Genomic DNA, 14,471 nt, shown 5'->3' with positions numbered 1-14,471 from the left:
CTTGGGGATTCTTGTTAATGGATTTAATCACCAAATGCTGCACGCCCTTTTTAATAACTGAGGAGACGTCGTAACGCATCAAACCCTCGCTATTGAGAAGAAACGTCAGCGCAGTGTCTGCGTGCCGTTCCTTCAGGAGTGACCCGAGCAGTTGGCGCTTCGCCCCGCTTCCAGCGGGGAGCGCTGCCCGCACCGCGCTGTGCCGCCAGGCGGCGCTGTTCCCGCCCGGAAGTGCCGTCAGAGCCGGGCGGAAGCGGGCGCGCGGCGCTGCCTGTGTTGGGGGGGGCGGGCGGCAGCCGCCGCCATGGCGTTCTCCGAGAGCCAGCTGAAGAAAATGCTCGCTAAGGTAGGCGGCGGCCTGGCGCGCCGAGGGGCCCTTCCCTTCCCGCCGGCGGAGTCCCGTGGGCGCGGCGGCGGCCGCCGCTCGGCTCCCCGCTGCCCGTCTGTCGGGCGGGGGTCGCGGACGCCGCCCCCACCGCCGCGGGGCGATCTGTGTGGGACGCGGCCGTGAGGCGGAATGCGGGCCCGGGCTGCGGCGGGGCGACGGGAGGGTGTTGTTTTCTAATACCTGACGTCTCAGGAAACAAAACTCGCTCTGAGGTAAATGGCTGCTAGTCATTGAGTCGGTGGGAGTCGTGCGGTAGCAGTACGCCGTTAGTCATGTGGAAACTCGGCCTTGTCCAACAGCTTGAACCGAAAATCCCTGTGGCCGGGTAGCTGCGAGGAGCTGGTGGCTTTGGTTTGGGAGCATTTGCTTTATCAACATTCAGTCATGTTGTTTGTACCACTTGAAAATGACCTATAACAGGCTAAGGTCTGTTCGCAGTTGGAGGTCTTTCCCTGCACAGGGTCCGGTGCGGCCCTTTTGTCATCGGCCTGAGAGTGAATGCTGAACGCTAACGCGGCATAAGCAAATGTGTATCTTTTGTACTCACCCGGCTTCCCTAAGGGAGTGGCTGAGGTGTGAGGTGCCGAGGGGAGGAAAGACAAGAAGGTAAGGCAATTCTGTGCCTTCTTTTCCCACTCCACCCCGTGCCCTTCTTAAACCACAAATGGCATCTGGCTTCCTGTCAGCTCAATGAAAAGCGCAGGGATCTTTGCACCTGATGAAAAACGAAGCTATTATTTCACCACTTGCCTTCATTTTCCAAGAATAGTTCCTCTGTTCTATTGAGGGAAGCTTGGTGGTACTTCCTATGGGAATCCCTCAGATAGCAAAAGGCCAAGCCTTACTCTGAGTGAGCACAGACATCAGCATTCACCCTCTGTCTGATCCTGGACAACTTCATCTTTCTGCTCTGTTACCTGAGAGGTAAAATGGGGAGGGTGTGTTTGCTCTCTGAGGCTTCAGGAGGAAAAAAAGTTTGTGTTTAAATGAATCAATGGTAGTTACGTTTATAGAAGTCACTAGGGTATTGCCCTTTTCAAAAAGGTTTTAACATTTCTTGTAAATCATAGAATGGCCTGGGTTGAAAAGGACCACAATGATCATCTAGTTTGAACCCCCCTGCTATGTGCAGGGTCGCCAACCACCAGACCAGGCTGCCCAGAGCCACATCCAGCCTGGCCTTGAATGCCTGCAGGGATGGGGCATCCACAACCTCCTTGGGCAACCTGTTCCAGTGCGGCACCACCCTCAGTGTGAAAAACTTCCTCCTAATATCTAACCTAAACCTCCCACGCCTCAGTTTAAAACTATTCCCCCTTGTCCTGTCACTAATCCGCCTTTTTAGACAGCCATTCCCCCTCCTGTTTATATGCTCCCTTCAAGCACTGGAAGGCCACAATGAGGTCTCCCTGGAGCCTTCTCTTCTCCAAGCTACACAGTCCCAGTTCCCTCATCCTTTCCTCATAGGAGAAGTGCTCCAGCCCTCTGATCATCTTAGTGGCCCTCCTCTGGACCTGCTCCAGGAGCTCCTCAATTACTAACCAAATTAACCCAGAAAAAGATTGTATTATAATGATCTAATATTCCTCAGCCATGGTGCAGTGCTTTGCTCTTGGATGGTGTTGGAATTTGTTTTGTTTGCAGTGCATGCTTGTTTTGGGCATCAGACATCACATTGTACAGGGCCCTTTGTCTTCCTACCATGACTGGTGGGCTAGACAGCATCCCTTTGGTTGCCTTCTTTGGTAATGCATTGAGGGTGTGGGCAAGGGGCTATATTGTTAGGTTTTAGTGGTAATTAGCAAGAAGAATGGCTACAGGGGTGAAGATCCACACCGTGTGGTGAAACGGCTCTCTGCCAGCCAGGAGCATCTCCTCTTGTCTGTGTGTCATAGTTCTGAGACTTCGGGTCTGTGCTGAGATGAAAGCAAGGGGATGAAACCAGTGTTTGTAGTATGCTCTCTTCAAATGTGTGCCTTACACAGTGCTGGTAATTAACTTTTGATAAATGCTGTGTCGCAACACTTGCCTTTGCTTAAAAGGTAATACTGACTATGGCAGAATATGAGTGAAAAGTGGTAGCTTTCCCCAAAACACTTGGATCTGTGGACTCCTATTTAAGAATGAAAGTGTCCTAACACCTTGTTAAAGGCATTAACTGAGTGTTTGGTTCAATTATGTACAAAAAATAAAATCTCACTCAAAAATAAGAGTGCAGAAAAATTTCCATCCATAACTTCCATAAACGTAGGAAATTCTGTAAAACAAAAAGTGATTGACACTGAAGCTTTAGGCTCTAAAGACTTTCTTTCTCTTTTGTTCTCCAGTATAAGTACAGAGACCTAACTATACAGGAGACAAACAGCGTCATTTCTCAGTACAAGGACCTCAAACCTGTTATGGATTCATATGGTAAGGCTTTGAGCAAGTTTTTCTTATCAAATTGTCTTCATATAAGGTATGTCTGGTAGTGTTTGTGCAGAGTAAGGAGTTAAAGCTAGAGCTTAGAATTCAAAGTTATTCTTTTTGATCTTTGATGTCAGTACTTCCCTGGAGCAGACATTTATTTTCTGAAATAGACTCAGGAATACAGAAAGGTGCCAGGAGGTGGTACATTTTTCCATCTCTTTATCTTTTATTTGGTCACTCAGAGATGTCCTATTGGTGTATGCCCTGGAGGTTGCTGATATCTTACAAGTTCACATTTGCTGTGATGCAAAGATATGTCTGCAGTTCCATCTGTTTTAGAAGCATTGTAAATTAATGTGAATACTTCATTAAAAATGAACAATTGTGACAGTGCTTTAAAGGATGCACGTTTGAATTAAGATAGAGTGTTCAGGATTCAGTATAGCATTGAGCTGTAGCAAGCAGCCCATTTCTGTTACCTGCCTCTTCCAAAGTTTCCTTGGAAGACTGGAGCACGGAGCCAATTACAGCTGTTTGGTACGGTGAAATGAGCAATGGGAAAATTCATGTGTTACTTCAACTGTAAACAAGGAAGCAGTTCTATTTGCAGTAAAGGTAGCTTGCCAATAATTAGTAAACCATTTCTTAGAAATACATTATTCATAAGAAGTTATCTGACTACAGACAACTATTTACCAGTGAGCTGTGCAAGAGCAGAACTCAAGCTGAGTTGATATACATATAGTATATACATGCATGTGTAGATATAAACATGTTTGCACATCACTTCTGAAAATGTACATTAACAAATAGATAGGCTATCATCTGAGCAGAGATTAACATAGCAAATAGGTTTGTTTTCAAAATGCTGTCTGCTCCCTTTCAGTTTTTAACGATGGTTCATCGAGAGAGTTGATGAGCCTCAGTGGAACCATTCCTGTGCCTTACAGAGGTATGTATTTATTATTAATATAATCACTGATATGTTATTTATTCTACAGAATCACGTGAAAAACTGTTTATAATGCTTCAGTTACACTACTTCAGTGATCACTGTTTTTGTGAATTCTGTTAGTTATCTGTGGTGTAATATTTAAAATATTCTGGTTTTGCTATGGAACCAAAATGTAGTGCATATCACTGCTCTGTGCTTGGGCAGCTCTCATTTCTGTTTATATTTCAGTACTCTTTTCAGTACTTTATGCTTTAAAAATCTGAATATAGAAGGACAGGACTCCTAAAATCTTTCAAATCATCTTTCTAGGTAACGTATACAATATCCCCATTTGCTTGTGGCTGCTGGACACCTACCCTTTCAATCCTCCAATCTGTTTTGTTAAACCCACTAGCTCAATGACAATAAAAACTGGGAAGCATGTTGATGCTAATGGAAAGATATACCTTCCTTACCTGCATGAGTGGAAATACGTAAGTATTGGGAACTTCAGCTTGTTAAATTACTCTACTAATTTATTTTTTTTCAGATAAGTGTACCGTTTATAACAAGAAACATAGCTCCCTTTTTCTGAGATCTTAATTCAGATATTTATTCTTTTCCTTTAAAACAACTGCTTGTTATTTTTAATATCTTAACATCCAGAATGTTGTAGACTTGGTTGTCTGGTTAATTGTGCCTTTAGTGACAGCCTATCTGATTGAACAGTGCAGCATAGGCTTCCTCCCCTAGCAGGGGGCTGATCCAAAGATAAGAATATTTACGGTGAGATAAGAATGTTTACTGAAGGTAAACTATAAGTTGTTTGAAGCATCTCTGGGATGAAATTAATCTCACATTAAAGTGAAGTGCTGTATGACTGCTTCAGGTAGACTTTGCTGGAGCTTTGAGTATATGCATCTGTTTTCTTTATTAATAACTAAATCTACTGAGCAGTGCAGGCCTCAGACATTTTGACTAAAATGTGGACTTTCAAAGAAGATAAAATGTACTGACAGGGTTGTGACTGTAGAAGAGGCTTAGTTCTATCAAAAGTGATTAGGAGGAATAAATCTAATAAACGTGAGTGGTACTTCAACATTTGTGTAGTATAAGTAGTAGTAAATCTATGTATATGTGTGCATGTGGAATGATACCATTTTGTTGCTATAGTCAGTTAAACCAGCTGTTAGCAGATATCACCAACTTGTGATGTGCATCTCCTTGCAGCCCCAGTCAGACCTGCTGGAACTGATTCAAGTTATGATTGTGGTATTTGGTGAGGAACCTCCAGTCTTTTCTCGGCCCACTGTTTCAGCCAGCTACCCACCATACCAGGCAACTGGCCCACCAACCAGTAAGTGCTCTGGGCTGCTGGTTTATACAAATACTCACACTCCAGAGTGTGTTCCAAAGGCTTTCTGCCTCATTCGTTGATAAATACTATTCTAAAATGGCTTTCTACATTGATGGATATTCACAAGTAATTCACTTGTGCTGTACTTGAACTATTGGAAGAATTTGTGTGGAGGTGGGGGCAAAATCCATGCTTGTATTGGCTAGGGAGAGCTGCAAACAAATAACCAAGTGGGACCAAGGAGGGGTAGTTAAATGGGACCATTAGAGATAATTGGCTAAAGGTAAGTGTATGGGGCTTTATGACTTGCCTGGTGTTAGCCTACGTGTTGTAAGAGCACCAGGTGATTCAATGAAGAAGCTGTTGAGTTTTCCAAGAACAGCAGGTGTCACTGCAAGTATAGTTTTGATGGGGACTGTGACCTGTATTGTGCTTCAAGGAAGGCTCATCAGTTGAAACATCACTGCTTTGTTCTTTTATAGTCACTGGAGGCTAGTGGATTGGAAGTAATCTTAAATACAGTGTTTCTGCATTTTCACATGATTAATAACTACATAGTTTTACCAGTGTAGTCTTTTCTAAGAGTTTATTTTATAGGCAGTTTGTCTTATTTTTAAGTTCTGGATGCACTGTTTAAGAAATAAAAACCCAGAATCATTGAAATTCTTTAACAAAAAAAAAAAGAAAAAGGAAAAAAAAAAACTGCATTTGATGTAACACTCCCAAAATTACTATTAATGAGTAATAAATACATTGAAAGTGTAGTTTTTATAATAGAATTGTCAGCTTTCTAAGAAGAAACATGAAATTGCTAGGGCATGTTTGTTGATAAAAGTTTTTTGGAAGTATGCTGAAAATAAATGGAAGAAATCACTAAATAACATTGGATTGTTGAACAGCTAACCGACTGTTCTCCCCATCTGTGCTGGAGGTACTTAAATTCTATGCTTGTTGTTTAGTGAGCAGAGTAGAGAACAATGGCTCACTGGGAAGGTTATCTTATTTTTCTCTGCTGTTACATAAAAACAGAGTCACGTATGTCATCTTTTAAGTGCCTCCTTTTTGAGTCCCCTTCCTGCAGATACTTTTTCTTAAGCAGGCATACTTTACTTAGTATAGTTACTGGTTTTTTAATTAACATCTTAATAAATATTGTTCAGTGTTTTGAAAAGCACGGTATCGCAGCGTAATGCCATCTCACTGGGGTGTGATCTTTGCATATGTTAAAATTCTGAAAAGCAGAAATACATAAAACCATTATTTTATTTAGCTTCCTACGTGCCTGGCATGCCAGGAATATCTCCTTATCCAACTGGAAGCACTGCAAACCCAAGGTAAGAGCCACTTTGAGCGCTTCTCATCAGCACTGACGTTATGGGTGGTTTCACTGAGCAGAATCTAGTCTTATTTCTGTTCCATTTATATTTTTATTACCATGGATTTGGATCTTTGTATTCTGTAATTATGGTGATAGCTGTTTGTTTAGAAGAGAGGGCTGAACTCTTTGTTAATAGCCAAGAGAAAGTTTGGAAAGATTTCATTTTCTTAGTGTTGCTTACTGCAGTTATGATATACCTGGGTGGTAGTTATGTTCTGAAAAGTGATTACCTAATTCCTGCATGTGTTCTTGATTCACTTACATAATTAATTAGGGTTACAAGGTAGTTATGCTTATGTGCTGTAGAAAGACATATATTCCTAAAAGTGTTTTTTTCTTAACAGCATTGATAGTGTTGGTTGGGTGATGAACAACTCAAATAATTGAACAAAGCAGTTATTGGATTAATATGAACCTTGATGTGTTTTCTTCTTGCCAGTGCTAGGTCTTGTTCCACAGAGATTAAAAAATGAACATGAGTCACAACAGAATTATCTCCTAGTAGTGACTGCAGTCATCATTTGAAATAAACTGCTGCTTTCTGCTATATTCTCTGGAAATTAGAAAGAGGAGCAGCTTGTGCATCAGCTCTGCCATTCACCATTGACATTTTTTCCTGGCAAATAACATTCTTAGCAAATAGATGCTGACTGTTTTCTAGTTTGTACCTTTTTATTTAATTATGGATGTCCTCATGTCCTGATTCTGTTATTGGATTCTGAGGAGTTGCTGTAGTACGTAACATTTTGGTATTGAAAAGCAAAGAAACTGTAAGCACCAGGGGCATGTTTTAAGGAGTGAAAAAGAGAAATTGTGCCATGTTCTCGTGGCAAACCTTTTCCTCCTAAATATACCTCTTCAAAGTATTCATAGTGTGTTTTGCATGCAGCATGTTTTCTTTCGCTTGAAACTGTTCAATAGTCTCCTGTTACATTGTTGTATAATGTTGAAAATTGTTAGGATTGAATGTTCTGTCAGTCTGTAGATAGAACAGTTTGGTTTGGGTACTTCTGGGTTTTAGGAGGGCAGTTTAGATATTGAAGGGCAGCCTGTTGAGAATTTGGAATGATCTCTGTGCTTGACCAGCAAATAACTAGGTAGGGCTTCAGTTAAAATGATATCACCTTACATTATATCAGAAGTACAAGCTGTGAAAGATGTTAGTGTGAACAGGAGAAAAGAAAGTGTAATTCAGCCTGTAGTTTAAACGTGATATGAATAAATATTTAACATGGTGACATGGATCAAGTTTTGCTAGTAATTAAATAACTTCCATCTATATTTCTTTGTCAAAGCAGCTTCCCAAGCTATCCTTATCCAGCTGGTGTTCCATTCCCACCTACCACTAATGTTCCATACTATCCTTCTCAGCCCCCTGTGACTACAGTTGGTGAGTAACTCGGAAAGTATTTAATCAAAGCAAAGCTTCCCACTGTAATTGATACATAAAGAGCAACAGTAAGAAAAGAAAAGGAAATTATTGTTCTTATATCCAACCTTCCAAAATATTGATTTTAATGGGGAAGATGATGTTACCTAGAAGACACTCTTTATGTTCTTTGCTTTGTATTTTATTTTATTTTTGCTCAGGAACCTATATAAAATTCCTGACTGTGTGCAGTGCACTGTCTGCTCTATGAATATGTTGAAAAACAGTGTATATAAGCAACCTAAGGGTTTTTTTTTCCCCCCTCACTCTTAAACTATAGGTGACTTTTGATTGTCTGTACTGCTGTTTGTTGTTTTGCTTTTTAAACGTGTTTTTGTCTTCACTTAATTGTCTTTGGGACTTGGTTTATTTACTCATTATTTACACTTTATTTTGAAAGTCCTAAAGCAGAGGTTTCCAGTGCAAATGTAGAAGGCCTTTTACCCGAGTCTGTTGCTTTCTGCCTCTTTGCTGTTGCTCCTTGTTTTACTTCTTACCTCCTGTCAGCAGTGAAACCAAGAGAATTGATTCATATTTTCCCATTCTGCTGCTCAATCATCCTGTGCTAGCAAAATGCACTAGCATTGTTTCTACTCTGTCTCATTTCTAGTGTGTGTAATGGAGAGGGAACCACTGGAGGAAAGTATTCTCTAGTTTAGTAGGAAGGTAGTACATAACCTTGCAATTGGACAGTCCTTTGGAATAGTTGTATGGTAAGGATGAAGACAGTTGTGACCTTTTTCAGAATATCAGGTGTTCATTATCTCTTGCACTGCAATTTAAAAGAATATCCACAGGTTTGTAATTTCATGTGTGAACTCACAGTTATTTACATATGCTCTTCCCTCTTGAACCTTTAGTTCACCTTGGGAACAAAGCAAGCTCACAGGAAGGTAGATGCTTCAGTTTTACTTGTAATGATACTTGAGGAATTGTTCTGTTACAGAATTTGGAAACTACAAGAAATGATAATTCTTATTTTTTGTGCCTGATCCCATCCTTCATGTCCATGTTCTTTCAGACCTGTGTATTACAGTAGTGTTCTCTGAAAGTCATTTCAGTTGTCATTTCCACTCTGACATGAGTTGTGGCTACCATACAGTCTACAAGAAAGCCAAGTATTGCTCACTACTGGGGGGTCGTTGGGTCCTTGAAGATTGGTAGTCAGTGCTGGCTGTCACTGTCAGACATGCAGAAAAGAGGGAATCTTTCTAGGGAACATTGACTTTCTGCAGTGTCTCTCTCTGAAAACAGATTCTGTTTTGCTTTTGTATGGTGAAGAGTTAATTTAAAATACATGTCATATTTCATTTATTTTCTTCCTTTTCATTCTCTGTGAAGATGAAGAGGGGTGCAGTATATGCCAGGTATTACAGAATACTTTAGATGTCCTGAGTTAGGTCATCTGGTACCATCTTGTAATGCCAGATTTTGTAGTAGCAATTGAACGTGAGGCAGATCCATAGATGCAGCTAGCTAAGTCATACACCTGCTACATATGGTTTATCTCACCACAGGTGAAATGTGGAGATATCTATTTAGTCATCCACTGTATTTACAGTAAACTTCTCTTCCTTGATGTTTCTCTCCTATTCAATTATTTTTTCTGCTCTAGTTGGACTATGGTTTATCATGCCAGTTTATTGGGAGCTTATAGGGAGCTACAACTTGCAAATCTGTATATATGGTGCTTGAGCGTTTCCTTTAGTGAGCTTATTTTGAGTTGAGCAAAAATACTCAGTCTTGCTTCAGTTTTTTAATTATAACCAGTTTTTCAAATAGTTCTTTTTTTTTCCCTCATTCAGTTCAGTTGTATGCTACTAATGATCTAATTCAGCTACGAGTCTGCTTCTCTAAGGTCAGTTCTGAAACCAGACTCTGCCTGGTAAAGGTTAAGGGTTTCAGTGCTCTCTGGATTTACTGGCTCGCTGCCATAAAGTCTTCCCCAAGCTGCACTAATTATGGAAATGGCAGAAAATGCTAAGGGTTCATGCTCTTTAGGAAGATATATAAAATCTAACTGATGATCCATGTGCAAAGACCTTTTTCTTGTCTGTTGGCACTTACATGCGAACTTTAATCATTAGTTGTTGTGACTTTTTCTTTCTGTCCTGTCTACTGTTAAAGTATACTTTACATAAAATATCCAAGAGTAGAAGAGACTGGGGGGAAAAAAAACACAAGTACAGTCAATTGCTGGTTCTGGCATAGTAGAGAATAATTGGTTGGATAAATTAAACGGTAGCTGAAATTACACTGATGCTGTTCTTAAAAGTGAAATTGGACCTTTTTGTTTGGGTTAGGAAGTTGTATGTTTACAGTTGGCTGCCTTACAGTAATAGTGCTTAACTGTGAATGAACTTTGTCCCTCGTGGTGTGAATCTGACTTGATTTAAGTTCTACTTGTCAGTGCACAAAATGCTGTTCTTTTCTACTTTTCATAAGAAGTAGTGGTGCTAAATTCTTGAGTTTGTATGCGTGGTGCTGTTTGACAGCTTCTGCTGCTGATTCTCATGCTTGACCATTTTTAGCATTTGGTCGTGTTGACTGGCAGCAGGTTGAACTGCTTAAGCCAGAACTGCAGGACAGGTCAAGTCTTGTGCCATTTGCATTTTCACAAGCCTGTCTTTGCAGTAGTTTATTAATTCAGTCTCCATTCTCAGTAGTAGTTCGTTTTAGTTTTTAAAAATTATACGCATGCTGGTGCAATTTGTATGTAAGAAGCAGTAACATTAGTAATTGTCAACATCTGATGCTTTTTTAATTTTAGAAGAAATTGATGCATTAGTAATCATGATATACGTTTTCTCATAGAAACTCTTGTCAGTTGCATAGGTTTATTTTCCCAAATATATGGCTTTATTTAAGTTTTGTCTACTGGAAAGCATATAGGAATAAAGTAAAAGGCATAGGGAAAAGAGATGGGTTTGTTCAGTCTTGTTCAGCACTGGAGATCCAAAAAATTCCTTGGATATAATAAGGATTCTCTGAGGTATGTGGTCTTGTTGATGTTTTGTGTACACCACTCTTTCCAAACTGATTTTATATTGAAGTTGGTGCAGAAGTGAAAGTTAACTGTGTGCTGGTGAATTTTCTTGCACAGGACCCAGTAGAGATGGAACTATCAGTGAAGACACCATTCGAGCTTCCCTTATTTCAGCAGTCAGTGATAAACTGAGATGGCGGATGAAAGAAGAAATGGATCGTGCTCAAGCTGAACTCAATGCCTTGAAGCGCACAGAAGAGGACCTGAAGAAAGGACACCAGAAACTGGAAGAGATGGTAACTCGGCTGGATCAAGAAGTGGTAAGCTGAGTTGAAACACTGATCTTATATCAGCATGAGAGAAATATCATCTACTGTATCGCTTTTAAAGTACATATTTTCTTTCCAAATTGAGGTGCGTGTGTTTAGGCAGATGCAAGATGGAAATCCCAGTGATTCTAAGATGCATTGTCTTAGAAATGGTATTGTTAGTAGCAGGGGAACAGCATCAGTGTTTTTCCCCCACAGATGGTAAGTGGTGTAGGAGTACTTAACCACTGTGTCAGTTTCTGGCTAATAGTGTGTGACAGTAGTGCTGGAGAACATTCCAGTGTCATAGTGTAGACACACTGATTTCAGTCACAGCTTCCTTCATAACTCCAGATCTTTTCCAAACAAGAGTCCTACTCCTCATGCTCAGAAATGGCTGCCGAGTTTTTCAATGAAGGCCTAACTTCTGCTTCCTGTGTCTGCTCCTTGTGTTACTGCCCGGGGTGAGGTTTTGGGACTGGTGACCAGTTTCTGAAACAATCAGCTTAATGTTCAAATTCTGTTTTTAAAAAAGAGAATGTGACTGTTTGCAATTATGAATAAGGAGCAGAGAACAGGAAATACCATTGTGTCGTCGTATAAATCTGTGATGTGACCACAGTAAATGCAGCTTGTAATTGGGGAAAGGAAGGACACAATAGAACTGTCGACGTGACAAAAAGGCAAGAATGTATGAGCTGCCTTCCATGTAAGACATGACTAAATCAGTTAGGACTTTTTTATGGCTTGGAGTAGTATGTGGACAAGAATCTTTTCCAGATTCTTAGCTGTGGGGCATGGAAAATGTAAAGAAGCACACTTGAAAACAAGCGTTTCTCATACGGGTGCAGTTTAACTGTAGTTACTGTTGGTGGTAAAACCAGGATGTTTTGTTTCCAGTCAATATGACTCGGTTTGTGTGATCTGCCATCAGCAGACTTGTCTAGGAACTTACTCCAAAGCATACATCTCCAAAGAAAACCTTTTTTTTTTTTTGTGCTTTGCTTTTGTTATCTTTAGTTAGTTTAAACCATCATTCTTCCTCATGTAATATCTTCAAAATACTTAGACTGCTAGCATGCCTTCTCTAAAATTGTAAATGGTAATAGATTGGCATTATAATCTAAAAGAGCATTTACTTTTTCGATGGTAGAATCTCAAATCTGTAAGTTGCTACCTCGTTCTTCTGCATAAGTCATGATGAAGGTGAACACAGAAGTAAAAAATCAAGTAGTGTTTCTAAAACTCTTCATAGTTTTAAAGTCATCTTGACAGAAGCAGGTATTCAGCTCTTGAGAGTTATGAGATAAACATCTTAAATGTTTTTAGGCTGAAGTTGACAAGAACATTGAACTTCTCAAAAAGAAGGACGAGGAGCTCAGTTCTGCCTTAGAGAAAATGGAAAGTCAATCAGAAAATAACGACATAGATGAAGTTATCATTCCTACGGCACCACTTTACAAGCAGATCCTGAACTTATATGCAGAGGAAAATGCAATTGAAGACACCATCTTTTATCTTGGGGAAGCATTAAGGCGTGGAGTGATAGATCTAGATGTCTTTTTAAAGGTAGGCTTCTTGAGATATTTTTAATATGTGCGCTTTAAATGTGTGTAAGTACTTTGAATTCTTATGTTCAGTTTTTTGATGTTAATGATGTTCCTGCTGAAGAAATACAGTAAGTACATATGGGTTGAAACACAAGTCTCAGAAGAATATCAGGATTAGGATGGGCTAATTTAAAAGCATTATAGATACATAGAGGTTATTTACTGTTAGTGTCAATATACACTTTACTTTGGAAAAGCCAACTTTAAGGGTGACTAGAGAATTCAGTCAGCTTTCCACCTGCAGTCTATTGATGCCATTCTTGCAGCAGGCAGTGGACTGTTAGGCTCATGGAAGAAAAAGAAGAGCTGTTCTTGATAAGCGTGCAAGTTTTGTGCCTTTAGTCAAGAACTTAGATCATTTACTTCTTTCCTTTGCTTTTCTTAATGCTTAGTTTTCTTGTGTACCTATTTCTATTTTGAACTTTTGAATTCAACACTTTTTAACATGGAGACTAGAACTTCATGAAATGTCATAGTAATTAGCGTGGCAGTTGGATCTGAAAAGATCAGCGTGCCGAAGTATGACACTCTAACTGGGTCCCCTGGCTAACAAGAGTTACCAGTCGTGTCCCTTTCTAACAGGTGAGATTCCACCCTTTTACCATCTTAGCTTTGCTTTAAATGTTCAGTGGACAGTGCCCTCAGTAGAGACATATTTTGTTCTTACATAGCTTGCTAGTTCTGTTTTGCTTCTATTAAAAGAAGTGATACCATGGGAATTGTATTTGTCTTTCATTCAACTTAGAATACGTATGACTTCTGATAGGGATGTGAGGATCTGATTACTAAAATCATAACAATATACTATAGTGATTGTATATGGTAGCGAGTCATTCTAGGCTAAGGAAATGCCATTTAATGAACCAATGCATTTAATATTTCCCAAAACAGACATTTCATTTGGGTCATGCTTTCAAATTTTGGATTGCTATAGAGCTACCATTTTTATCAGCCAGCTGTTCTTGTTGTTTCTTTGCAGCATGTACGTCTTCTGTCTCGCAAGCAGTTCCAGCTGAGAGCATTAATGCAGAAAGCAAGGAAGACTGCTGGACTCAGTGATCTCTACTAAACTCTCAGACTTTAACTGGGAAGTTAGATTTACTTGTGAAGCAGCCATTTTCTTGATCTTTCTCTTAATCAGTAGGTGCCCAGAATAAGTTATTGCATCATTCAACTGTAAAATATTTTGAATCAATAATATATTTTCTTTTTGGTAAATACTAGCTTTTATTAATGCACTTTCTATTTCCTGTAATCTTTGTGCTGGTGGACTTAAGCTGAATAAAACTTGTTGCATATTTTCTTCCTCTATAGAATTGTGTTGAATGCACTTTCTTTACAAACAACCCTATCTCATGTGCTATCAGCTTAACCATTCTTTTGTTTTACTTATGATAGCTGGAAGATGCGCCAGTGTCCTGATTGAGAATAATTCACAGCTGGAGTTTGTAACTAAACTTCCTTATGCCAGATCAAAGCTGGGAACCTCAAAAATTCAAGGCACTGCTGTTTGATGTAGCTGCTGCCATCCACTGATTGTTTTCCTGAAGTAAGCTTAGCAATGGTTCTCTCGACTTGCCTTGTTCTACCATCAGATTATGGCCATGGTGGAGTGTAGCATACAGTACCTTAGAAGCCTTAATGGTTTTTGTGCTTTTTCTTTAAAAAAGAA

General features: G+C 39.8%; 1 protein-coding gene across 3 annotated transcripts; it reads left to right on the top strand.

Annotated features, from left to right (window-relative positions):
- Positions 1 to 263: 263 nt before the first annotated feature.
- On the top strand, positions 264 to 14,112 carry TSG101 (tumor susceptibility gene 101). 3 transcript variants are annotated; one of them, NM_001277415.2, is made up of 10 exons: positions 264 to 346; positions 2,716 to 2,800; positions 3,684 to 3,749; positions 4,062 to 4,225; positions 4,962 to 5,088; positions 6,359 to 6,422; positions 7,765 to 7,856; positions 10,999 to 11,201; positions 12,519 to 12,758; positions 13,779 to 14,110. In NM_001277415.2, the coding sequence occupies exons 1-10, from the start codon at positions 305 to 307 to the stop codon at positions 13,866 to 13,868; spliced, it is 1,173 nt and encodes a 390-aa protein (NP_001264344.1). In that variant the 5' UTR covers positions 264 to 304; the 3' UTR covers positions 13,869 to 14,110.
- Positions 14,113 to 14,471: the final 359 nt, after the last annotated feature.

Source organism: Gallus gallus, chromosome 5 (assembly GCF_016699485.2).
Source record: "Gallus gallus isolate bGalGal1 chromosome 5, bGalGal1.mat.broiler.GRCg7b, whole genome shotgun sequence".
In the NCBI taxonomy this organism is placed as follows: domain Eukaryota; kingdom Metazoa; phylum Chordata; class Aves; order Galliformes; family Phasianidae; genus Gallus; species Gallus gallus.
This window is presented reverse-complemented; position numbering and strand designations above follow the sequence as displayed.